Below are 27,345 nucleotides of genomic sequence, written 5' to 3' on the forward strand. Positions count from 1 at the left end.
AAGCCCCTGCTACTCGTCAGCGCCCCCGCTCGGGCCCAGCCTCACCAGCCCCGGAGCACTAGGGCTGCCTGGCCCACAGCGCCCTCAGGCATCGCGCTGGGCGATTTCAGCTCCGCCGCGGCAGCATCGACAGCAGCCGCAGCAGCTATGGTGGCACGAGCGGCTCAAAACGCGAACTGGAGCCTGCGCCAAGCTTCGGGCTGAAAGGCGGAGCCGACGCGAGGGGGTGCGGTCTGCAACCGGGAGGTCGTTCCCCGAGTGGACAAGCGAAGCGTACGGAGGCGGGGCCAGTGCAAGGTCCTAGGAAGCCGAAGATTTAGGACTCCAGAGCTACGAATTGCACACGGTATAATTGTGGGTACCGCTGTTAGAGGAAGGTCAACAGAAGACAGCTTCAGAATTGAAGAGAATCAGACCTTTTATGGTATTTTTAGGCCTGGCCCCCCGGAGAACTGCACTTCCCAGAACCCCAAAATTATAGCCACGCCTCCAGAAGGTTGGCATTTGATAGGCCCGAGGGACCACAGCTGAAACTCCTAGCTCAGAATTACAAGGTTGGGATACAGCCAGAGCCCTGCTACGATCCACCCCAAGCGCTGGAATTTAAAGCGTGTGGGATTGGAGTAGGTTTTGATCACTGTCAGCCCAGCGCTTAGGCCCACGTGGAAAGCATTCTTCTGCATAATCCAATTCAAATGCTAACAGCGGTGAACTGGGTAACGTCTGGTTTTGTTGGAAGAGGCGATCAAAACCCGAAACAGAGCTTTAAAGATAAATCACAAAAAGTAACAGGTGATCGCGCCCAAAAGGATATACTGTGTCTCATGGTTTGCCTCGAAGTCCTACAGTGTACTAGGTTAACTAGGACTTTGTTAACGACTTTCCTCGAATTTGTGAAATTTTGTGACTACTCACCCCCTTATGATGGGTAGTTTTCAAGGTCACTGCAAAGCTTACTGGGACTTTAGTGGTTAGTTTTTCTAGCTCGTAGGGTTGGGGAAATATGTGGAAAATACATTCACATGTATGTAAGCTAAACAGCTGTAGGCTTTTTCACCTAGGTAATAAAGATTATTATATTATGAAAAGATTAGCTTTGGCCTTTAGAGAAACGGTATGTTGACGCTGTCTGTCCCTATCGAGACCTTTCTGATCCCTGTGACACCTTCACAAGAACAGAACTCCTAAACAAAAGGTTGTGAGCAGACTGCACATAGCCAAATGACAAAACAGCAGTGTGTGTACTGCAATTATGTATTAAAAACAAGACTTACAATAAAGCTTACAGGTTGACATGGACATCAAGGATGCCACGTCCTGGAACACAGTGGGGCACAGCTACCAAAGGCTTCCTTCCCCTCAACCTGCATTGTAGATCTGATGAAATTAAAACTGGATTTTCAAATTACCCAAATATAAAGGAAGGATGCAAGAGCCATTAGCCATAATCTGAAAAGCAGGTAACTAACTCCTTTAACCTTTTGATTCTTCACAGAAAGCAACACTACTATAAATGTTTCCACCTGGTGTCCGTGCCAGTCATTTTTGTCAACTAATGATTTTCTTAGCTAACCAGGTCTATAGCTGTCACTGGTCATTTCTTGTGCAAAGCTAATTTAGCCCTTACAAAAAACATTCCCAAATTAGTCTCTGACACTAAAGCTACACTTGCATATCTAAATAAACTCCTGCTTTCCTTGTCTACCATGAAAAACAGGAGCAGTGTAATAAAATATAAGTCTGGAATCTGGATTATTAGAAGCGCCGGGCCAAAAGGACACATTGTAAATTCTTTCCAATCTAGGCCAGCTTAAGTTATTTAGATAGCATATTGCTTTTTTTTTTTTTTTTTTTTTTTTTTTTTTTTTTTGATGGGGTCTCGGTATGCAGTTCAGGCTGGCCTTGAGCTCACTCTGTAGCCCAGGCTGGTCTTGAACTTGCAACAATCCTCCCACCTTAGCCTGCTGAGTGCATATTGCCTTTGAGATGTCAATGTGAAGAACAGGGTCAGTGATGGAGATCCTTTTAGAGCTTTCAGTCATACAAACAGCTTGCTTTGGCACACATGCCATGGGTTCACCACTATACAAACTGTTTCTACACTTCATGAATTCCTCAGAAAGTATCAGGTGCAGTGTAAGGGGTTACTCCTTTTGCTCCAGTACTTGCTACCCTATACTTCATGTTTCATCCTCTGCACACTATTTATTATGCTTATGTCCTAAGCATGTACACGTTATTTACTAGACTCTGAAGTAACTGAGAATAGACATTACAGAATTGTTTCATTTACCATTATGCTTATGCTTATGAGGCTTTTTGTTGTTACTGCTGTTTTTAGCAATAGTAGGGATCAAACATAGGGACACCCATTCACTAAGCTACATTCCCGGTCCTTTTTATCTTTTTGTAAATTCTGAGATTCGGTCTCAACAAGTAGGCCAGACTGGCCTCAAACTTGCAATTTGCCTGCCTCAGTCTCCTCAGTAACTGAAACTACAAGCATTTTTAGGCCTGTGCCACAGCACCCAGCTTGGATCAAATTTCTTAAACTGCCTTAGGCAAATAAGGGGCAATTACAAGAACCTTCAAAACAGGCCAGATTAAACATTTGCTCATTATGCAAGACACTAAGTCAGCTGAGCTAGACTGCCATTGAAGACAGGATAAATCTCAGGGCAATGCTTCCAAAACCACTTTCCTGGTTAACAAAAATCTTTTCTACTAGCAGGGTTTTATAGTGATAGAACTTAATTTTGTCTCGAAATGTCTAACTTCTCATCTAGTATTTAGCTCCACCTATTCTCCACACATACCTCCACACTTATGTGCCTTGTACATCAGTTCCATCCTATTTAACTACTAGTTATGTCTCGGTTTAAAAGTTGTATATATCAAATTATTTTCCTTTGTTCCAAATATGCATTTTAACTTGATTTTTTTCAACTGACAGTAGGTCTTGACTACCTCATTATGAATTCATGTCCACGTAAAATTTTAAAATCAACAATACAATGGCACAGGAATCTTGATGGCTTTATAGGACCATTCAAAACTAATGATTCTGCACTGGAAATGTATCAAGATGTGCTACCTGTACTGTGTGAGACCTTTTCTTAAAATTCTGGGAGAGACTAGAGCTATCACTATTTTTTAGGTCCTTCTTCAAAGCATGTTTACCTCTCAATTCACTTCAGCCCATTTTAAGTACTATATGTCAACCAATTATAGTTATAAATATACTATCATACCATGACAGAAATATATAGATTGTCTGCCTTTGTCTTGTGTTCAAAATATTTTCAAACCTATTACAGAAAGGTATCACCCCAGATGTTTCATCCATAATTCTGAAAAAAAAATAGCATTTACTATAAAACTATACAGTATGTATAAAGCATATATAATTGAACTTGATTTGTTAGTGATCTCAGATTAGTAATACATCAATGTCAAAAAATCCCTTTAATAAAACCGTGTAAATTATGTGTAAAACTGTAAATTATGAGAGTTGGTAACATCTTGTCTTAAGAACACCTACTAACCACTAAGATTGTGTTTATGTCCTATTGTTCCTTGAGGTAACAAATTGCCTTGCACACAATGGTACATGAGGCTAGCTTTCATTGTAGGATGACTTCTAAAACACACACATGTCAAGTTGTACACAATTTGGGGGAGGGGGGTTTCTGGGGATCGAATTCATGACCTCGTGCTTGCCAGGCAGGTGCTTAAGCCACTGAGCTAAATCCCCAGCCCAAGTTGTACACAATATTGAAGCCTCTTTGGCAAGACATTCCACAAAGACTAGAAGACTAAATACACCTCCCCAAAATGGCATATTAGAGACTTTAAGAATGGGAAGGAATTCCTATGATGAAAACTTCAAAGGCACCCTCTCTCAAATATCTTAGGGCATTAAGAATTCTCTACTTCCAATTTTACAAAAATCTTCCAACAGCAAGTCCTGCTTTAATTAGTATAACTGATTTATTTCAATCACCAAACAACTTCTGTTCTTGTTTCTAAAAAAATAGTCACTTTCAAAAGCAGAAAAGGAAAGATATATATTTAATATATAAAAGAAAATGCTAAATCTGACATAATTATATTCTTAAAAACATTCCATTTATTTACAGATGTATAAAAAGATGAATTATTGGTCTACTGAGATCATGCGTCTTATAGTTAGGGTGACAGTTGTCTTCCAGATTTCTCAACTCTTTTCTTACTCATCTTTCATTCACACACATGTAATTTTCTTTTTTTTTTTTTTTTTTTTTTGGGTCTTTTTCGTTTTTATCGGTACCAGGGATCGAACTCAGGACTGCCTGCTCGCAAGGCAGGCGCTTATGCCGCTGAGCTAAATCCCCAGCCCCTACACATGTAATTTTCATAGATCAGTTTCTTCTGGGGCAAGATTAAAGGATATAAGTTTTTGGAGATTCTAGATTTCTGTCAAGACTGCAAGACTTTACTGAAGACTGAGCCCTCCTCAAACTTGCCCTGATGACTCCTAGATCTGTCTTAAGAAGACTGTATCTTAGTTGGGGGGTAATGGATTTGCAGCCTTCCACGAACACCTGGAATACTTCATTTCTATCTCTGTACATCTCTTGTAAGCATATCCATCCATTCAAGAATTGACCTGGACTGGTTTTCTTCTAAAAAAGGGAAAGTGTTCAAAAGTGAAAATGGTCCTTCTTTTCCTGAGGATTTTTCACTCCCTTGCCAGCTGATCCTCTACGGCCACAAGAGCCTTGGGAAGTCAGGAAGAAAGCAAAGAAGAGACAAACAATAAAACAATGGGAAACTACTACACCCAGGTTAAAGAACTGGCATCTCCAATGAATATTAGCAATGGAGACAGGTGCTAAACTCCTTGGCTAAGGCATTGAATAAAATCTGCTGGGTAAATAAGAGACAAGGAGACTAGGGAGCACTCTTTGAACTACTTCAAGCTTCCTCAGTAGAAAGGGAAAGTTAAGTACTAACAGGCAGGTCTAGAAAGGCAAGTAGCACAAAAACAAAGAATTTATTCTCTCTGCATTTTGCAAAGGAAGCCTTCCTATTCTTTTAGACCAGTTGATGGCCAGAGTTAATGGAAGGGGAATCAGTTGAAGTAATTCACCAGCTAGATCCATTCCAAAGCTGGTCTCACAACCTAGGTGTGAAGATATGCTGAGTGGAACTTGGGTAAAGGGGGAGGATACAGAAGAAACAGCATGACCTAGGCACAGCCCAGGCAGTGGAAGCTCTTGTGTTAGTGTTTTACAACACAAGCAAATCCTGTCAGTAAAGACAGAACAGGGGTTACATTCCAAAATATAATTATTTAAGAAAGGCAAAATGCAGCAGCTAAATCCCAGTCTATACATTTTCTGAATAGTGATTCTTGCCCCCCGGAAGTTTCCAAGAGACCCCTCAAGTGCACCATGATTATTTACAAACTAGATAGGAAACATCATTTCTATACTCAATACAAATCTCATCTTCTAGGTTGAAAACTTCAGCCTTTGAGAAATCTATGAAAACTATACAAAAATATAAATATCTTTATCTTTACAGGCTGTCAGTTCTTCATACCCTGACAGCTAATGAGTGAAAAAGCTCTACAGATCATTGAATCCATGATAGTAGATAAAAATATATACTGTGATTCAAATACTGCCTTATTTCCCTGGTAGAGTGCCTACTATGACTTTTCTTTACAACCTGTACAGGTAACAGTGAATTGAAACCTTCAAGCACCGGAAGGCTGGTTTGATCTGGGAAATACCCAGCCCCACAATTTTTAATTTTGGCCACTGTCTCTGGTCTTGGGGGCAGAGGATGCTTTTCATTTTAGCTATCTCTTGAGTGATGTGATTTGTGAAGGGGGAAGAGTTCCCTCCTTACCGACCTCCAAGTATGTATTACTGGTAGAAATTTCTGGCAATAGGAAATTATCTTCCAAGACCCACAAAGGCAGTGAGGAAGAACTATGGTTTTTAGCATCTCAAAGTAATCACCTTAATAATAATAAAGCTAAAAGATCTCTACTTTACCAAAAGGCTTGCATTTGGAATTCTGATTGAAAAGGTAAAGCAAATGGAAGCTACTCAGGATATAAAAGATAAAATTTTGCCAAATGACATAAAATCCTTCACTTTGGTATTTCACGGTACACATCCTATCTCAATCACTGAAATAACAACTTAAAATGATCTCTTCTGGACCCCCTTGCACAAATACATCACATTCCTTTGATTTTTAGATTTAACGAAACAGCTATCAGCTATAATTCAATCCAAAGCCAATTCCAAAGTCTAGCACAGCTTTTTCTCTTGGGGAGGTACGCAGTGGGGGTGGGAGGAATCTGGGACACTAGGTACCACTATGGAGCCAGAGTCTTGAATGAATTCCTTGGGTAAGGGGCACCTCATGTTCAGTAATGGATCACATCTTCTCAGAGAGGAACAGAGAGGACCCAGCACCACAAGTGAGGTAACACATTTTAACATGATCAGAATTTCATATTATTTCTTATAGCAGGGTCAGCACCCTACCCTCTTTCTCTATCTTCTACTGCACCATTAAAGTCAAGGAGCACAGTTCCATGACACAAACAAATGCCTACAGAGAAAGGAGGTGAGATTCAACTTTCCTTCACAGTCTGGTTTCTGTCTGAGGACAAACAAGTTCATTTCCCTGAAGAACTTGGTAAGACCCCAGAGTTGCCTAATTTAGCCATAATAGGTGCCAATGTAGGCATCACCTTGCTCTCCCGGCCTTCCTGATCACTCCCTGGAAAGTTCATTTTATGTCCAACTGACCCAATTTTAGCAGCTACAGGTGCCAAACAAGGCATCACCTTGAGAGTCTGACCATCTGCATCACTCGGAGGATTAGCTACTTTTAAACCTAAAGGTGCTAACTTTGGCATAGGTCTCCATATAGTATCTGTGTTGCTATTCTCCAGGCCAGTCTTCATGTGTAGGATGGGAGGTGAGGACACACTTTCGGGTTCTACAGGGAGACCAGAAGTACTCTTCCCTCCATCACTAGATTTCCTGTGAGAAAGAAATGAATCCTTTATCTCAGAGTCAATGACAATCTTAAGAACATCTGGCTCAGAGGTTGTTTCAACAAGTTGTTTTTCATTCTCAGAAAAATCATCTTCTTCCAAGTGCAAAAGGAGGGGGCTAATAGAGTCACTCTCCCCTTGGTCATCTGGCATCTCTTTCAAATCTGTTCCCAAGTGGCCAACCTGGAAAGGTGCTCTGTTCCCAGGAGGAAGCTTATTGATAAAAGCCCGCTGAGTATCTCCTGGGAACTCCGTATCCATAGAGGTGGGTAGTTCAGCAAGACTGACAGAGTCATCATTCAGCTGCTGATTAAGAAAGGCAATCTCATTGAGCAGTGAAGTCAGTGTCTCATCAGTATCATCATCATCTTCCATGTTAGTCAGTAGTTCACTGGGATCAAGAGCTGCTTCCTCTATAGCTGATGCGACTTTTCTCAGTTCCATCTCTATGCTCGAGTCCTTGAGATCTTTCATCTTTAATTTATGAAATGGAGAGTCCTTTGACTTCAGTCTTTCTCCTCGTGATTCACTCTCCTTCCACTTATACCGATTCCCTCTTATATCACCTGAAATCTTTTTAGGTAAAAACTCTTGTGTTTCCTGCATACTGGAAACATCAACTATTTGTGAAAAACCAGAATCTTTATTTGCCAGAAAAACTTGTGTTGGACCCAATGCCATCCTGCCATCTCTGTGATTTCCTCTAGAAGAGACTCTATCGGAATCTTCTGAGTTATTTTCATTCCTGACAGTCTCTTTCAGGTGGTCAGATGACTTGCCATCAGAAACTTCATGCGGGTATTTGCTGCCACCTGTATCTACTAAACTTCCCTCTGTGGCCAAAGATGTAACATTAACAATTCGTGGCATCATAAATAAGTCATCATTTTCTGAAAAATAAAATTTAAAAAAGAAAAATTCATTTAGATATACATCAGATATGACTATTCTCACCATCAATTATACCAAATGACCATCTTGATATAGTCAAAATTCACTAGTCTATTTTTTGTCAAAAAGATGAAACCCAAGTTAAATAAAACCCAACCAAAAGATTCTGATATTCCATCACCAAAAAAGTTCTATTTATTTGTTTTGTTTTTGTTTCTGGTTCTGGGGATTGAACTCACAACCTTGCACTTGCCAGGCAGGCATTTACACCACTGAGCTAAATCCGTAGCCCTAAAAATTCTACTTAGCTGGTACAGTGCTGCAAACAACCACACCTAGCTAACTTTTTAAACCTGGAGGGCTGAGGCAGGAGGATTACCATGAGTTCAAAGCCAGTCAGGGCCACATAGTAAGTCTGATGCCATCCTGGGCTACAAGGTATGTTCAAAGCCAGCCTAGATTACACATAGTGAGATTCTGTCTCAAAAAGTTCCATTTAAAGCCAGGCATGGTAGCACATGTATATAATCCCAGTACTTGGGAGGCTGAAGTAGGATCATTGCTGCAAATTCAAGCCCAGCCTGGGCTACAAAGTGAACCCAAGGCCAGTTTGAACACATAATGGGACCCTGTCTCAAAAAGGAAAAAAAAAGGTCCATTAATAATTTTAAAGAACTGCAACTAATTTTACTCCAAGGGCAGTGTCTGATTCTTGTTCATCCAATTAATTGTTACTCTGAGAAAAAAGTAAAGCCCTAGAGATAGCATGGTAAGGGAAACAGAGTAGTTCTCTAGATTAGACTTGGAAGCAGAAACAAGAACTGCTGTTGACATCAACAAAGTAACTAGGATTTTAATACTGATGAGGATGTTCTATTACCTTAACAGAAATTTAGGTGTCTAAGACCTAAATTACAAAATGAAACTTCCTTTTCAACTTTCTCCTTTTACCCTAAAAGAGTGGTACTCAAACTCAATCTTGCTGGTAAAGTGGGAATACACAATTGCTGAGTAAAACACAAAATTGATATTCATCAACACCAAGAACTAAGACAATAATCCCTCAACATCTTTCATTTTAGTATCTTTACTTTTCTACTTAAAAATAACCAAAGTAGTTCTTAATCCCAGATAAAACACACCAACTCAAGCTGGATTTCTTCAAAAACACAATTACTAGAGCAAATGTCAACAGAACAGCTATCTCTTGAACGTGTTCAATAATGAACACATTCAAAGAGTTTCTCTGTCAATGAGATACCAGGGCTTTTTTTCACTACCCATAGAAGAAAACATGGCATACCTGATTGAGCCATACTACTGCTGGCAACTTGAGGCTTCAGATCAGTTTCTAAAAGAGCAGGCGAAACAGTTACCACTGTTCCTGAGAGCAGAGGACCTTTTAAGGTAAGTAATTGCCCTTGTGGAGTCATCACGAGGTTGGCAGAGGTGTGTGGAGTACTACATGGAGAGGTGTTTTCTATAAAGATATAAAAGTTACAGATAAAATACCATACTTTCACTTAAAGGCAAGAAATACATTTCAAATTTAGAGCAACTAAATGTAGATTTTACTTTCTTGAATCACATTTAACTGAGTAACAGTTACCTGTCCAAAGACTCTGCTAAGGGAGAGAATCTATTGAAGAACATAGCTGTGAAAATATTTCTAAAATGATGTACCTCGATTTTATATTTAAATAAATATACAAAATTTTCTTTTTTGCCTCTGAGAGTATCAATAGCAAGTCAGGATAAAAGAACATAAAATTCTATCCCTGGGTTCCCTTTCCCATACATTTCTAACAAACTAAGTTTCTAGGTCTTAGTTTTTCTATCTGTGAAATGAGAAAGATGGCCACTAATTTCTTTCTAGCTGGGTGCAGTGGCACACACCTGTAATTCCAGCACTTGGGAGCCTGAAGCAGGAGAACTGCTGTGAGTCTGGGGTAGCCTATACTACATAGTAAGCTCAAGGCCAGTCTAAACTATATAGTAAGATTCTATCTCAAAAAACTAAAAGAAAAGTGAAATAAAATTAAAAGACAAATTTCTATCTTAGATAGAAATAGTTAATATTAGAACTAACTTGCCAGGTGTGATGGTACAAACATGTAATCCCAGAGCACAGAAGGCCAAAACAGAAGGATTACTACAAATTCAAGGCCAGCCTGGGCTACATAGTGAGTTCAAGGCCAGCAACTACATGGTGAGACCCAGTCTCAAAACAAACAAACAATTAATTCAGTATGTTAAGAGGTTTTAGTGTCCATATGGTCTGATACAATAACCCGTATTTCCTTGTTCATACACACTAGGCTACCTTAAGAGTAAATAAGGATGCAGGTAATGTACATGTATCTATAACCTTATTTCCAAAATCAAGACAAAAGACCTTACAGTCAATTTTCTTTGTTCCTTAACAGATTTGATGAGAAACAGAGCCTAATTCAATGAAATTAAATTTTCCCTTTTTACTTTTTTAAGCCATGGTTTAATGTTGCAGGGCAATTCCAAACTCCTAGGGTCAAGTGATCCTGCCTTAGTCTTCCGTGTACCTGAGACCAAAGGCAATCACCATGGACAACTCATAATTAAAAAAAAAAAAAAAAAAACTATTCTTCAGACAGGGTCTCAGTATGTAGTTTAAATTGACCTTGATCTCACTATGTAAGCTCAGGTTGGTCCTGAACTCACTGCAATCCTCATGCCTCAGCCTCCCAAGTGCTGGGATTATAGGCGTGTGCAACCATACCAAGTTAAAATGAAAAATGTTTAACAAAATTTCCAATGTACTGGTCTCAGCTAGACCCAACCTTGCTCAACCTATCAGCAGAATTGCAGGAAAATCTCAATGTCATGTATAAAATCTGAAAAGACAGTAGCTTATAAACTTACTAAAATTACCAACTGTAGATGACTATTAGAAGTAGGACTTAATGTGACAATGACTGGCTTAATTTATTAAGGTTTGCTTGAGAATGTGAAGCCAGAAACTGAAACCTAATGTAGTTCATGTTCTACTTTTCACACAACTCATCTTTAATTAAAACTGGAACTACTAATGGCCAAGAGAAGACATTCAGTCTACTTAATTGATACTCAACTGCATTAAGGAAAGCAAAGAATGTCCTTCCTACCTGTGGCCTGGTCTCTTTTTCTGGAAAGAATCAAAGGCTTTCCCCTCCTGTTATTAATAAACATCTGTCCAAGATCTACAGATGATGTAGAAGATCCTTCCTGCTGTTTGCTAGTTCTGGGAGACTCATCAAACTCATTTGATCCCATCTTCTTTTTTCTCTTTTGAGCCTCTAGTGCTTGTTGTTTTGCATAAATATACTCTAGTTTCTTCAGGACCACTTCTTCTGTCTTACCTACAGGTTGATAAGGAATAAATTATCACTCTTTTCATGACCCCACATAATAATGAGAAATAGAGTCAACTGAAATCCAGTTGATTTAACTATATTCCCCAAAACTATGGAAGGCAAGAGTGATTAGAGTCCAGAAAATATCCTCTTCCCACTCAAAAGATAGCTCTACTATAAACTTAAGGCACCAAGCTGAAACTAAGTAGTATCTAAAAGGCCTACTAAGGATTTCTCCTTGATAAATGTATTACTAAACTCTACTAGAGACTACTCACATATCTCACCTGAAAGAGATGATACCTTTCGTATCAGAATATTCCGTTTTCTAGTCAGGAGGTTTTTTTGTCCTATCAGTTTGTCTGCCTGATCTGTTAGTCCCTGAATTTCATTGAATGCCTAGGATAAAAATAGTAATATATTAGTTGATCCACTTTTCTTAAACACCAAATTTCTTTAATGAAAAAACTTTAAAATGGTATTTTGAGAACTTTATAAATGCCATGTAAAATAACCATGTACCAGAAATCATTTAACTGTATAAAGTTTTTAGGCTTATACTTATAGGGAAAATAGATTATGATTATTTCCGAAGAGCATCACTGAGTGTCAAATAGATGTTCCATTGTGAGGACACATAAAATACTCATATTCTGCTTAGATTTCAATCAAATTTAAAATAACATCAGTGGAGTAAGGTGGTACACACCTATAATCTCAGCACTCAGGAGGCTGAAATAGGAGGATCACCACTGAATTTGAAGACAGCCTGGGCTACACAGTAAGTTTCAAGGGCAGCCTGAACTACCCTTTATTTTTGAGACTTTATCTCAAAAATCAGAAGTAAAAATGAAGTAACACTGTCCTAGAGGGACACACATGTTTACCCTGTATGTTTCTAATTTCACTTTAAGCAATTTAAATGAAATTGCCTTATTCCATTTACAAAGGTGAAACATTGCAAGTTCTGCTAGCTTGAATATTTCAGATTTTCTTTTAAAATGTCTTCAACTGAGATATATATATATTTTTTAAATCGGTACCAGGGATCAAACTCATGACCGCGTGCTTGCAAGGCAGGCTCTTATGCCACTGAGCTAAATCCCCAGCCCAACTGCTAAATATATTAAATATGGTATGACTTTCCACTGTGATAAACTGTTCTAAGTGTTAGTGAAAACAATTTACAGAGTACATGGTAAACACAGTCAGTTTCTGACTTTATCTGAAGGTGGAGTAATTATGTCAAGTAAAAACTTAACTTTGAGTAAAAAGCTATTCTGACTCTACATATTTTCTAAGAGACTTATTAGGCATTCATTAGTCTACATCAATCTCCTGCATATGACAATGGGTCCCCTTTATTACAGCATGTGTAAGAGTCTTCTTTAAGGTCTTTGTTGTCATTTACACACACACTTACCCGAGTAAGAATAAGACTTTTGGAAACCTTGGAAGAATGAAGTAATCCCAACGTGATCTTCAACTTTTCAAAGAGATCTCTCATTTCACCACGCCGCCGCCGCTCATTGGCAGTATGTGTCCGGCGATAATAAGCAAAAGCTTCTGCTTCTTTCTGTAGTTTGTCGCTCCAGTAATCAGGTTTCAGTTTTAGAGGAACCGGTGGGATCTGTCCAAACAAGAATACCTCAACATCTTTCACGTGGACCTCTTCTCCTCTTCTACCCCAATGATACTCACTGCTCTATTTTGGGTACCTAGTGACATCTGTCTGGAATGTTGTTACAGTCATTCAACTACTCATCTTGCTACCATCTTGTGTCCTTCCTCCAAATCTACTTTCAACAATGCCATCGACGTATATTCTAAAAGACATGCTAATGTAATCACATCAATTCCTAGCTAAAATTTCGGAGAGTCTCAAACGAGAAAAAGTCTAAGAGATGGAAGGGATTAAGAGATTGGGAAAACATTACCTGTACAATTTAATAAAAATATAGCTCAGTGGCAGAGTGCCTGCCTGACAAGCAGGAGGTCATGAGTGTGATTCCAGTACCATAAATAAAATAAAATCACATAAAGTAAGTCTTCCTGATACCAACTACATGAAAAAGCAAAATTTTGGCTGGAGGAAAAGAGACTTGACCTTCAGTTTTTGATAAAAGATCACCTGTCAGTAACCCAAATAATCTTTCTCTTCAACAATTCCTATTAAAAACTCACAGCTAGGCATGGTGGTGCATGCCTGTAATCACAGCACTGGGAGGATCACTGCCAGTCTGAGGACAGCCTGGGCTATATATACTGTACTCAAGGCTAGTATGGAATGTACTGAGAGACCTTGTCTCAAAAAACAAACACAAGAGCAGGGAGTTTAGCTCAGTGGCTCAAGAGCTTGCAAGCTAAGCACAAGGTTATGAGTTCAATCACCAGTATCAACAAAACAAAACAAAATCCTAAAACACACAACCCACACATTCCTGTAATTCACAGGCATTAATCTATATCTGATCTATATCTTTGTCTTCTAATCTTCCACATCATTTAAATTTTAACATTTGAAACTCAAAGTCTGCACTGTTTTAGGAAAATCTCTTGACCCTCAGTATGCCTTAGAGCTCCTTTATCTTATCCTATTTCAAATTAAAAAAATTTTAGCTGGGCGTGGTAGCACATGCCTGTAATCCCAGCACTTGGGAGGCTGAGGCAGGAGGATCATTGCAAGTTCAAGACCAGCCTAGGCTACAAAGTGAGCTCAAGGCCAGCCTGGACTGAAACAAGCAAGACCTTGTCTCAAAAAGACAAATAAATTTTTATATGGACCAAGGGTATATAGCTCAGCAGCACAAAGCCTGCCCTGGCAAGCACAAAGTCTTGAGTTCAATTCCTGGTACAAAAAAAATTTTTTTCTTATGAAGAAGTTGTGGATACATGTGAGGTTTAAAATACATGAAGAGCTCATAATGAAATGCATAAGGCATAATGATACCATGCCTTGTATCTACTCCCAAATCTTCAGAAACATTTTTATTCTTTTAATGGCCTCTTCTGGTTCTCAAACAAAATATAAAGTTATTCTTTTTCAGTATCAGTAATACCTAGTGATTTGCTGCTATGTAGAAGGGGGTTTAGGGCATATTATTCTTAATAACTTTTCATTCCATCTTTCTAATACACAATTATATCATTAGTTCTTCTGACTTCTTAGTCACGTGAATGTCATTCTTTTCCTGTTTTGTCCATAAACAATGTATCTTCCCTTTCTTTATGAAGATATCATCTGTATCCTTCATGCCTTTTTCCCTCTTTAGCCTCCCAACTTGTGATTTGTATTTATATTTTTCAAGAGTGAAAATAAATCTTCCATGTTTTACTCATAGATTTAAGTTATTTTAAAAAAAAATCACTGAGTACTTAAGGTATTATGACATTGTACATATTCACAGAAAGTGAATCATGATTAATTCCCTGTCTTACATAGTTTTCTGTTTTTCTTTCTGAAGTATTTAATGGCCCCTTATCTGACACTATTTGTCTTTATCACAACGCTCCAAATTTCTTATGTAAAACCACTGTCTTCTTAAAGCTAAACCTACTGTGGACAAGGGGTCCCACCTGATGCAGCTATACCCCTTCTGAGTATCTTCCCAAAAGAATTAAAAAGCATCATACCACAGGGATATATGCACACCCATGTTTACAGCAGCATAATTTGTAACAGCCAAATCTTGAAAATAGCCCAAATGCCCATCAACAGGTGAATGGATAAAGATGTGGAATTTTTTATACAATGAAGTATTACTGTCATAAAGAAAGATAAGCTTGACAGATTTCTAACTAAACCGACGCAGCTTGAGGCCATACTCTTTTGTGAAATAAATCAGATGCACATGTACAAATACAGCATTCTCTGTTGTAAAATACCAAAAGTGCAAATGTGGGCCAAAATTCATAAGTATTGTGAAATAGGAAGAAAATATTCAAATGAGGAGGAGAACAACAAGGGAAGAGAAGAAAAGGAAATAAAAGAAGGGGAAAAGGAGGGAAAAGTAATTAAAAAAAAGAAGAAGAAAAATGGTAACAAAGCTTTTGTAAATGAGGAGGGAATGTGTTGAAGGGAGGGTAGAGGAATGGACAAAAATGCAATCAAGTTATGTACAGGTACAAATTCCCTATGATGAATGTGATCATTATGTGTATCTAAAATGTTCCAATAAAATTTGATTGAAAAAAGAAAAACCCACTGTGCATTAAATAGTATGAAAGAATAGCTGGGTGTAGTGACACACATGCCTGTAACTCCCAACACCCTCCCCAAGGACTGAGGCAGGAGGATCATGAAGTCAGCTTGAGCCAGCCTGGAATACAGTGAGATCTTGTCTTTTTTTTAAAAAAAAAGTGTAGAACAATAAAATGTGCGGGAGACAGGACAGCAAATCTCTACAAATATTTACATGAAATAATTTGAGTATTAATAATTATGTAAGATTTAGAATGAAAAAACGAAAGTAACATGCAAAACGATTACAACCACAGAAATATGGTTTATGTAAGATCTCTAAATCAGATTAACGCCAAAGCAATCATACTAAAGTTTCTGAAAGGGCTAGAATTTAAATACCATCTTCCAATCCAATCCTCTTCACTGTCTTTTCCCACTTAAGAGGACAGAATAAAATATAAAAGTTTAAACAACCACACACTCTTTTCTATTGTTAAAGAGAATGCTTGCTTAACTAGGCTATCATGATACTACCTGCTGAATGTATTTGCAAAATTAAAGGATAATAATTCCACAGCTCTTTGAACTGTGAGTCATGATTATTCAGAGTAATCTTTAGGCTGCTGAAAATCACGAACCCAGTCAACGAAGAATGCCAAGTGTCGCACTTCAAATCAATACAGTATACGATTAATTTTCAAATAATTACTTTTGATAAATTCCATACCCATTTTAATGTTGCCAAATTATTCCACTCTTTTTGGGGAAGGAATGAATTAAAAGAAGAAAAAAGTATAGTAATAATTTTATTATGGAAGACATGTTGATTATGCTAAGAAAAAAAAAATCACCCTAAAAAATCATGGTTAATATAGTATTGTTTCAACCGTAAGACAGAGGTTACCAATTTATTATATGAGTAATTTTCACTAAACATGCTTTAAATACCTTTCGACTTCTTTCAGTAGCTTTTTCATCTGCATGGGTATGGCACCTAGATAAAGACAGTATTGTTTAATATCACACTGAAATTCAATAATCTAGAATCTATTTCACACCTATATTTCATCCCAAATGTCTATATTATAACCAAATTATTTTCCCCAAGATGCAACAGATGCCACCTTGTTTATGTAACAGAATACATTTTTCCTCTACTCATTAAAATGGCAAATCTTCATGAAATAATTTCAAACATTAAAAACTGTACAAATACAGATATATTCTATACAGCTGAGAAATACCTACAAAATAGAGATCTCTGTGCAGTCTATTCAATCACATTTCTTTTCTTCCTTCTTACAGTTGAGCATTCCTGAACTGAGTTTAAATGTGTATCTTCAGAGTTTCACTGGGAATACTACTTTAAGTAATACATATTACATTTTTCTGTAATTCACTTGCTTCACTCAGCATTACACCTGAGAGATGTTGATAGTCAGAGTTCTAATTCAATCATCCAACTGGGCGTGACAATAGTGTATGCCTATAATCCCAGCATGCTGAAGACGAAGGCAGAAAAATTGCCCCGAAGTTAAGGCCAGATTGAGCCAATGAGCTCAAGGCTAGCCTGAACTACATACAAGATCCTGTCTCAAAAAACCAAGTCAGTCAATCAATTGGTCTTTTCAACTGGTATAGAGAGCTGGGGATATAGCTCAACAGCATGAGGTCATGAGTTCGATTCCCAGGACCAAAGAAACAGAAACAGAAGCAAATTCTTTTTTGGTACCGGGGATTGAACTCACAACCTTGCGCTTATGCCGCTGAGCTAAATCAGCTCAGAAACAAATTCTCTCTCTCTCTCTCTCTTTTTTTTTTTTTCCTTGCAGTACCAGGGATTGAATTCACAACCTTGCACTTGCCAGGCAGGCACTTGTGCCACTAAGCTAAATTCCTGGCCCAGAAGCAAATCTTAAACAAAGAAGAAGAAGGAGGAAGAAGAGAAGAAGAAGGGGGGGTGGGGGGGAGGAGGAGGAGGAGGTGCTTATGCCACTGAGCTAAATCCCCAGCCCCTGGTCATTTATTTTTTGAGACAGGATTTCACTACGTACTTCAGGCTAACCTTGATTGAACTCATTTTGTAGTCCAGGATGACCTCAAATTCACAATGATCCTCCCATCTCAGTCTCCCAAGCGCTGGGATTGACAGTGTATGCCACTATGCTCAGTTTGTTTGTTTGTTTGTTTTTTGTTTTTTTGTCTTTTCTTTTCTTTTCTTTTTTTTTTTTTTTTTTTTTTTTTTTTTTTTTTTTTTTTTTATCGGTACCAGGGATCGAACTCACGACTGCCTGCTTGCAAGGCAGGTGCTTATGCTGCTGAGCTAAATCCCCAGCCCCGCTCAGTTTGCATGTATAATTTAACATTTCACTTTGCTCCTTTCTGACACAGTGGTGCTCAACAGTAATCCCACCATTCAGGATCCTCCTGCCTCAGCAGGAGGATCATCACAAATTTCAAGGCCAGCCTGGGCTACTTCATGAGACTGTCTCAAAAAACAAAAAGAAGACTTTTACATTGAAAGAGATCCAAGACTTGTCTAAGGTTAAGTATTTCAAACTACAAAACTAGTATATTTATGCCAGTACATCTGGCTCAAAAGCACATTATTTGTGTTGCACAATGTCTCATAGCAATGACCAACGTTGTCCTTCCTATCTCAGTTCCTATTCTCATCTATACTCATCAATAAAACAGAACAGTAAGGAAACCTGATCTGTTACCTAGAACTCTTTAAACAGAGTATCTAGTTTTCTTTCTGGCTATAAAGCAATGACAACAATAATCCAGAGATAAATAAAACTTACATCTGTTTGAATGATTGTGTGTGAGTTGCTGTGGCGTTCTTGTGGGCAACATTAATTTCCTCTGAAAGTTCTTCTACAGTTTCAATATCCACATGCTCTTCATCATCCTCCATGTATTCTATACAATTATTCTGAAACACATTATTTTAACAGTAAACACTATGTTGGGAGGCACACACACCCCAACTTTCAACTGTAAGCTCTCCTTACAGAATCAACCAACCAGTGTCAAACACTGATCTTACACCATGAGTAATCATGATCCTTAACTTAAAGGAATTAAACTAAGAGAAACAATGTGATTATAGCCAACAAAGAACACCTTATAAGTCACAGATATATGTTAAACAGACATCATTAACCCTTGCTATGAACAGAGTCCCCAAAGGGTTGTACTGATGCTTCAATATTATTTCTAGAAGACCAAATTTAGTTATGAGTATGTTATGTATTTATTTATTTAGGTGGTACCAGGGATTGAACTCAGGGCCTTGTACATACTAGGTAAGTGCTTCACCATTGAGCTACATCCCTAGCTCTTTATTTTTATTCTGAGACAGAGTTTCACTAAGTTGCCCAGGGTGGACTGCCTCAGACTCCAGAAGCAGCTAGGCTGGCTTCATAAATCTTAAGATCAAGTAACAGTAAAATAAAATTTAGAAAGAAGAAAAATTCTATTGGGGGGGCTACAAGTATAACTCAGTGATATAACACGTATTTAGCATGCATAAGGCCTTGGGATCAATCCTTAAGCACCAAAAGAAAAAATTTTTTTCTTTTCTTTTCTTTCTCTTAATGGTCTTTTTGAGACACGGTCTCGCAGATCAGTCAGGATGGCCTCGAGCTCACTTGCAGCCCAGGCTAGTCTCAAACTTTGAATGATCTTCCTCAGTCTGCACAGCCTCCTAAGTGCTGGGTTTATAGGAATGCACCACCATGCCTGGCTAATATTTTCTATTTTAAGCGAACTTCATTATCAACCATATCAAATGCCCCAAATCAATAAACATTAACATATGTAACACAAATATATAAAAAAAAGAACAGAACCCAGATTAACCTTCTAAGTTCATAATAACACAGAACAGCATCTAATGAGGAAATTGAGGTTTCAAAAGAAACCCAGATTGCCATACTTCCTATACCTAAAAAGGAGTCAATAAAGTAGCATTTATTGAGCACTTTCATAGAAATTCACTGGATATTTTATGTAACAATAGAATTACATGGATATATGTGATAAACAGATATTTTTGAGTCCACCTTTCAAAGAAGTGTTTACTATACTCAGAACTAAACAAGGAATGTTATGTTATGTATACTTGTACTGAGAAGCACAACTCAAAATGAAGCATTTCAGTCACCTTGTTAATCTTTTAGATTTGTTGGAAAACTATCCCCAAATTGTAGGTCCCATAAGGCTAACAGACACTAAATACAACCTATTATTTATGTTTCCTTCTCACGTACTATGTAAATAATGTATATTAAACTTCAGCATTGTAAACAATATGTATTTAAGTAAACTCCAAGAAGCAAATTAATACAATCCCAACAGAATCTGGAGTTAGTAATGTAGGCATATGATTTATAATATTGAAACTGAGGCTGAGGCAGAAGGATTGCCATGAGTTTCTTGGCGAAATCCCGTCTCTCAAAAAAAAAAAAAAAAAAAAAAAAAAAACCAACAATACTGAAACTGAAAAAGGTCTAGCCGGGCATGATTGAGTGCTCCTGTAATCCCAGCACTCAGAAGGCTGAGCCAGGAGGGTTATTGTAAGTCTGAGAACAACTTCAGCTACAAAGTGAGCTCAAGGCCAGCCTAAACTGCATAGTGAGACTCTATCTCAAAAGATGACCAAAAAAAAAGAAGAGAAACTGAAAAAGGTCCGGTTATTTCATGGCTTTAACTACAGGGTTGGTAATACCCAAACTTCACAATGGAAGATTATGGTTACTCACAACATTCCTCATACCATCTAAAATAATGCTAAAAAGATAATTTAGGGGTGGGACATTTAGAGACAATTTAATATAAAGTTTTTACTTTTAAAAGGTCAGTGTAATTTGTAGGATTCCCTAAGAAGGGCATGGTGGCACATACCTGTAACCTCAGCACTGAGAGGCGGAGGATTACTTTGAGTTTGAGGTTAACCTGGGCTAGAATGTGAGTTCAAGGCCAGCCTAGACTAACATAATGAGATGCTGTCTCAAAAAATTCCTATTAGTACATTCAAGCAATACCACCTGATGATTAAGGTGCTCTTAGGTTTTATTATGGTCAGTTCCACTGACAGTCTTCAGGATTATTTGTTTCATTTTGCCTCCAGCGCCTGGGACTGGAACAGGAAGGAATGCGACATCCCCAGCTCTCTTTCATCCTTTAAATTTTAATAGACAGTGTCTCCCTAAGTAATTCAGGTTTGATACCAAAACTTGTGATCCTCTTCCTCAGCTTCAAGAGTAGCTGGGATTACAGGAGTACATACCCAGCTGTTTTCAAGACTGGACTGTTTCCTTGTTTGACATGTTTACCTAGACTAGTGGAAATGAGCCTATGGCACGCCTGCTACAGGTGGCTATTTGTTTCAATGAAAGTTGTAAAAGATTCACACGGTCACTGATCTACACTGACTTACAAGGTGAGACAGCAAAAAGCACAAGAAGATCTATAAAATAACTCCTAAATTCAATGAATTCAAATTTCCTTGAACAGGATTAAGCTATAGAAAAAGTATAGACAAATTTTAGAACTAAACCCTCATGTATGAGACAACTGTAGGAACAGAAACAACCAATATAAGAATATTAAAATAATTAGACTTCAGAGTCTTAAAATACTAATCTGTTCACTATATTTTATCTGCACAAGGCAGTCAGATATTAATAGAAAAGGACCAAATAACATGGGCTGAGTGAATCCCAAGGAGGTAGTATTCTAAAACAATCAACTGCAAGATTACTGGCAAAGATCTGTCATCTACTCCTAAAGAGGAACATAGTTCAAACTTCAGGATGCCCTGTAGGCAGCAGAATATGGCTGCCTTGGGTTTTATATCAGTCCCTTTGTCAGGGGTCAGCAGCTTACCACCTGTTTTGATAAGAAGAGTTTTACTGGTACACAGCTTCCTCATTCTCTTAAAAATTATTAATGACTGCTTCTGCACTCCAACAGTTCAATCATCAATCCTGCCAACTCTAAAGTACTATCTGCCTATTTGCAGAAGTTTTTCTATGTCTCTTATATCATTCTCTCAGTTATTTAGTTTAGTAAATATATCCAATGAAGTCTATATCTTGTATCTTTCTATATCTCTTATATCACTCTTATATCATTCTCTCAGTTATTTAGTTTAGTAAATATATCCAATGAAGTCTATAAAAATGCTTCATAAAAGTTTAAACTATAAATGCTATATTACAAAGAATGATGATCAAAATCTAGAATATAAATTCTAGTGACTAATTTCAGAAGGTATTTTAAAAAGCAACTTAAGGCAGAATATTAAAATATTTGATGGTATTTTGTAGTCTCCTCCCCCAAAAGAAAATTCTTTTCACACATACATTTTTTTTTCCTAGTTCTAAGGTCACCCACACATTCATTCTCTGTATCTTATTATATATATCAGATAAGCTACAATCACTCCATGTAGAAAATGTCAGAAAAACTGCTAGAATCAAATGGATGTAATGATTTCAAACACCTCTTTTAAATCCAACTTGATAGGAACTCCTAAGCATCTATACTCCAAAGGCTCAACCATAATAATAAGCAAGTCTCAAAAAAGAGAAACTCAATAAACACTGCCTGATGCATTCTAGAAACTAAGAAGGCATTTTATTATCTAAACCTATCCATCCAAATAAATGTATTAGGTTTGATTTTTTTCCCCCCTTTGGTATCAGGGATTGAACTCATGACTGCGTGCTTACAAGGCAGGCACTTATGCTGCTGCAATAAATCCCCAGCCCCTTAATGTATTAGGTCTTAATGATCTTCTGGAAAAACTACTGTCTCTAATAAATCATTTAAATCCTTGAGGTTTCAGTCACAACAAAAATGGGCTCACCACCTTTTCTACATCATCAACCTCCTCACTCTGGTAGTCAGACACAACATCCACAATTTCATCAACAGAATCATCGGTTTTCTCATTCTCATCTTCATCCTCCTCCTCCAAATCCAAGCCAGTGAAGTCAGCACTGCTGCTTCTACTCTTCTGTTCTTGCTTCAGTTTTATTTGTTTTCCTGGTAGTAGTAAATCGCCCCGAAAATGTTCATTTCCTCTGCTTCCTTTCATAAGTCGCGTAGGAATAATGGAGTAGGAAGCAGGATTACAAATCCTACTCCAAGAATCACACTCAGTTTTTAATACTCCATCACTTTGAGAAGTTCCACTTTTCTCATATAGACCAGAGATGTTTTGTTCTTGAAACACATCTGAATCTTCCTGATAAAGCTTTGTTTCTCTAATTAATTGCTCATCTGCCTCTTTCTTACATTCTTCATCTGCCACTTTTCTACATTCTTCTGAAGTTCTAACACACTTCTGGACCAAAGGGCTCTTTGGGTACTTTTTCCATCTCTCCCTAATACTGTCCTTCTCCAAAGTGTCTCCATGATCTTTCTCCTTGGCTTCTGGCTGAGGATTAGATTGTTGCTGAACAATAACTTTGCTCCCTGATAATTCAATAAACAGAAACTCATTTGGTTTTCCCTCTGGATTGTCTAATCCTTTCTGCTGCTCCACCTTCACAGCGCCAGATTTTTGAAGCTGTACTTTACTCACATTTTGTACTGCCATATTACTGGATTTTTCAGAAACTGTCCTAACTTCTAGAATAGTCAGTTTTTCTCTGGAACTGTTATGATTCCTAATCCTGTGCTCTTCAGTAACCTCTTTACAGTCTTCACCTGTGCATAATTCAGTGATACAGGAGTGCTCAGGAGGTTTGACAGGATCTTTTTCTATAAGGGATTCTTCATCCAAACAATCACCTTCATCTTCCAAGGAAACATTCAGAGTTTCTTTTGAGGTAATAATTCCTGAATTCTGCTTAATTATACTAGCCTCAGGACCTATACCTTCTCCTTCTGACTGTACAATCTTCTTAGTTTCCTTCTCTCTTTTTGCATAGTTTGCTTCTTCTTTCTGGTCTGTATTCTGGGATTCCTTCTTCATCTGAAGGGAAGCAACATGCTGAAGAATGGAGCTAGAGACAGGTTTTTGTCCTGGGAGCTGTAGTAAGGCAAAACTGCCAGACTGGAGAGGAATAAGATTGGCTGTACTAACAGGCTGCCCTCCTGAGCTAGATGTTATTTTGGTTTCAGACCCTGTTTTACTTGCAAAGCTCTGGGGCTCAGGAGCAGAAATTCTCAGGGTCAATGTACCAGCCTGGGAAACAAAACTTGGTCCAGAGGAAAGTAAAGATGGTGCCTGAGTGATAACATTCACCGCTGGAGAAGATCCAACAGCTTGAATTACAGGATTTACAACAGAGAAAGTAGAGGATGAAGTACAAGATGGTGGCATCTCAGAAGGCTTGGAAGGTGTAGGCAACCGGATTCCCACCACAGACCCTGTAAAGGAAAAAGAAAATTTCTTTAGTTACCACTATCCATAACAAAAATTTCAAGCATGCTTTTCTTTTTGGACAGATGACTCTAAGAGACCAAGAACAACCCTCATGTATTAATACCGTATAACATATGGTCAACTGATTACACAAAAACTGTCAGAAAGATCCCCAACTTTATACCTGGATTCCGAAACATGACAGGTTGTAAGCTGGGCTGGGTATTAGAGCCTCGGATCTGATGCAAAGGTAGAAGTTGGACAATTTGCCCATTGGGATGCCTAAATAGGTTCATTCCACTTGGGCTCCTAACAGGCTGTAAAACCATTCGATGTCCCTGAAGCTGTGGGTTTGGAACAGGTCTAAGAGTGGGAGAACCCTGTTGTACTGGAATCAACAACAACCGAGGTCCAGGACGTTTCACTGCATTAGGAGAGATCTGTGGCGCAGACACTGGAATCTGAGGGGCATTTTCTGAAAAACAAGCATGAAAACATAGTATCAAAATTCCCCCTTGAACATATATAGAAATGAAACTATTTATGACACAGGGTCTCAAAATACTGAATTATGAAGGTGAATGTACAAAGATAAAGTTTTTGTCTAATGAAAAGTAGAGGTAAGCCTATTAAATCAGAATTTATACAAAGCTCAAGAGATTATAAAATTCCATTCTTCAACTTTATTTTTATTTTCTATTTCTTGGTACTGGGAATTGAACTCAGGACCTTATACTTGCCAGGCATGTATTGTGCCACTGAGCTGTATCTCTGGCCCTAAATTTTTATTTTATTTTTTGGTACTGGGGATCGAACTTGAAACTTCACATTTGCCAGGCAGGCACTTAAGCCACTGAGCTAAATTCCCAGCCCCCCTACCACTCAATTTTTAAATTGAGGCTGAAAATATTTATTAACCTCGCTTTTAGTTTCATAGCTTACACTTGTGGAAGATAAAAGTCACTAAAATTAATGAGCCACATGAAAGGCTTCTTGGCTTTTTAAAGTCCCTAATAAGCAAAGTTTAAAGATCTGTAGAAACTATTTTTCCAAAGATAAAACAAGTAACATCCCTATCCCCAGCCTATGATACACAATTCAGAGATACCAAAGCAGCAGGTGGGTAAACCTTGATTAGGAAGGGCAAAAGAGAATTTCAAAACAAACTGATATGAGAAAAAATAAGTAACCTAGAGATTTTTTGGATGGGAGGTCATAGAAATAAATAGGCAGAAAAGGTGATAGTGAAGATACTAACAAAACTGACCTAATATTGCCATTTAAACTGGTGAACTTATTTGGCTTCTTAATAAAAAAACATTTTTATAGTTTCCCACTAAATTGAAAAATCAACAAACCAAACTAAGCATACTTTTCTTTTTGGACAGATGATTCTAAGTCATGCTCATAACATTTATGATGACAAAACTATACACAGAAAATCCAAGGGTGCTCTAAAAGTGAAATAAAGCTGAGCATGGTGGTGCACACCTGCAATCCCAGCACTTGGGAGGCTGAGACAAGAGAATCACACTGAGTTCAGGGCCAGCCCGAGTTACAAAGTGAGTTCAAGACTAACCTGAACTACACAGTGAAACAATCTCAAAAAGACCAAAAAGAAAATGGCGGGGTGTGTGTGTGTGTGTATGTGTGTGTGTGTGTGTGTGTGAAATAAGGACCACAGACCAAATTGCTCATGAAAATTAAAGTGTGCAATTTTTAAAAGCTCATTTATCTTACATTAATTTTTAAAGATGTTAATTTTCTTGATTAAAAGTATTCACCTTGGAGCCAGGGATTTAGCTCAGTGGCACAAGCACCTGTCTGGCAAGCACAAAGTCGTGAGTTCGATCCCCGGTACCAAAAAAAAAAAAAAAATTTCACTTATTACATTATGAAGATTTTTTAAAAATTCATAAACTTTATTTCTAGTGATTTTTAAATTATGCTTTAGAGAAGAGATTCCAACCGTAAATTATTCCAATTTAGAGAATGAAAGCAATCTTTATTATAACCAATGAATTTATGACATTTACTTAAATTATACATGTGGGCAAGAAAAGAGGAATAAGGGAAGTCAAATGAAAGGGCCACAATCAAAATGCCCAAGTTAAGATTCTCTCTTTAAACTAAGAATAAAATGACATGAAGCCTCCTTTGAAAAGGCAGTGCTCTGAGTCAACTCCATTTATAAAGGAGAAATGAGAAAATTAATGTTACTCTTTAAGTGCCATTATAGAAAAATTTTAAGTGGTACACAAATGTAGAGTAGCATCACATTATGTTACACTCTCAGAAAAGTAATTCTTTTATCAATTTTAGTCTTTTCATTATGTACAGAAGAAAGTATTAGTTTGATATTACATTTTCAGTATTACTCCAGTATTTTCTAGCTTTCTTTATTAACAGAAAGCCATATATTCAGAACATATAGCAGCTAAGTAGAATTTATTAGAAATAATTTTTTATTTATGTTTTCAGATTATGTACTTATCAGATTAACGTTTATTTCAACAAATAATGCTGTTGATTAAAAAATATGTTAAACAGCCGGGTATTGTGATGATACATGTAATCCTAGTACTCTGAGAGGCTAAAGAGGGCCACAAATTCCAATCCAGCCTGGGTGACTTAAACCTTGTCTCAAAAAAATTTAAAAAGGGGTGTAAACACAGCTCAGCACAAAAGGTCCTGGGTTCAATATGAGAGGGGGAGGTGCACAACCAGATCAAGCATGGTGGCACACACCTATAATCCCAGCTACTAAAGAGGCTGAGGCAGCAATATTTTTACTAGACAAGAACTCAAAAAATTGTCAGCAAGAGAAAACAAAACAAAATAAGGGCTTCAGCTTGGATACAGCACAGGCACAAGCCCTCATCTGTCTTTTGTAAATTAAAAAGCAGCACATATACACAAGTGCATGTACTCCAAAAATAAGAACATGTACATGGCACTACCTTCCTTGGAGAAGTGCACCCCAACTCTCAGCTCATAGTAAGTTGTACATTTCCTTCCAGACCAAGCTTATTGGCTGCTCTAATGGTTCAGAGTTCTACTCTCATATGTATTATTTCAGCATTCTTCAGCCAGCATTTCCATTCTAATGTTTTTTAATATCTTCTGAGGCAATCTCCAACTCTATCAAACTACTTATCAAAGTATCTGCCAAGGAATCAAACTGCTTTCTCAGCATCCTGGTAACAGAACTGCATAGACCCAGGTGTGGTGATGTAGATCTGGAATTCCAGCTAAGAGGAGGCTAGGCAACAGGACCAATCAAGGCCAATTTGCCAAGTTTAATAAGACCCTATTTCAAAAGAAATAAAGGGGGGGGGCCTCCGACAGTAGCGCGTCAATGCAAAGGCCCTGGGTTCAATTCCCAGTACTAAAAGAAAAAGGAAAAAAGCAAACCCACAGATTTTCAGTGATCTGTGCTATTATTCCCAGT

General features: G+C 37.8%; 2 protein-coding genes across 28 annotated transcripts in view; both read right to left on the reverse strand.

The window, feature by feature from the left end:
- Mapkbp1 (mitogen-activated protein kinase binding protein 1) overlaps positions 1 to 3,786 on the reverse strand; it is a 60,187-nt gene extending 56,401 nt beyond the window's left edge. For all 5 annotated transcript variants that reach the window (XM_013158747.3, XM_013158745.3, XM_013158743.3 and 2 more), the window contains exon 1: positions 46 to 3,786. The gene's annotated coding sequence lies outside the window, so the exon portion shown is untranslated. The remainder of the gene's footprint in view (positions 1 to 45) is intronic.
- Positions 3,787 to 4,052: 266 nt separating this feature from the next.
- Mga (MAX dimerization protein MGA) overlaps positions 4,053 to 27,345 on the reverse strand; it is a 135,815-nt gene continuing 112,522 nt past the window's right edge. For 13 of the 23 annotated variants that reach the window (XM_063250229.1, XM_063250215.1, XM_063250216.1 and 10 more), the window contains 10 exons: positions 25,679 to 25,714; positions 24,079 to 24,369; positions 22,392 to 23,899; positions 18,316 to 18,446; positions 16,457 to 16,502; positions 12,749 to 12,955; positions 11,613 to 11,724; positions 11,098 to 11,331; positions 9,261 to 9,437; positions 4,053 to 7,956 (listed from right to left, as the gene is read on the reverse strand). In XM_063250229.1, coding sequence (XP_063106299.1) covers positions 6,683 to 7,956; positions 9,261 to 9,437; positions 11,098 to 11,331; positions 11,613 to 11,724; positions 12,749 to 12,955; positions 16,457 to 16,502; positions 18,316 to 18,446; positions 22,392 to 23,899; positions 24,079 to 24,369; positions 25,679 to 25,714 — 4,016 coding nt within the window. In that variant the 3' untranslated portion in view covers positions 4,053 to 6,682. Of the gene's footprint in view, positions 7,957 to 9,260; positions 9,438 to 11,097; positions 11,332 to 11,612; positions 11,725 to 12,748; positions 12,956 to 16,456; positions 16,503 to 18,315; positions 18,447 to 22,391; positions 23,900 to 24,078; positions 24,370 to 25,678; positions 25,719 to 27,345 lie in introns of those variants that run through there. The other 10 variants (XM_023567513.2, XM_063250226.1, XM_063250220.1 and 7 more) reach the window with 7 other exon arrangements.

The sequence above is a fragment of the Cavia porcellus genome, unplaced genomic scaffold (assembly GCF_034190915.1).
Source record: "Cavia porcellus strain 051 isolate PalLab524CR breed Dunkin Hartley unplaced genomic scaffold, mCavPor4.1 scaffold_6, whole genome shotgun sequence".
Taxonomy (NCBI): domain Eukaryota; kingdom Metazoa; phylum Chordata; class Mammalia; order Rodentia; family Caviidae; genus Cavia; species Cavia porcellus.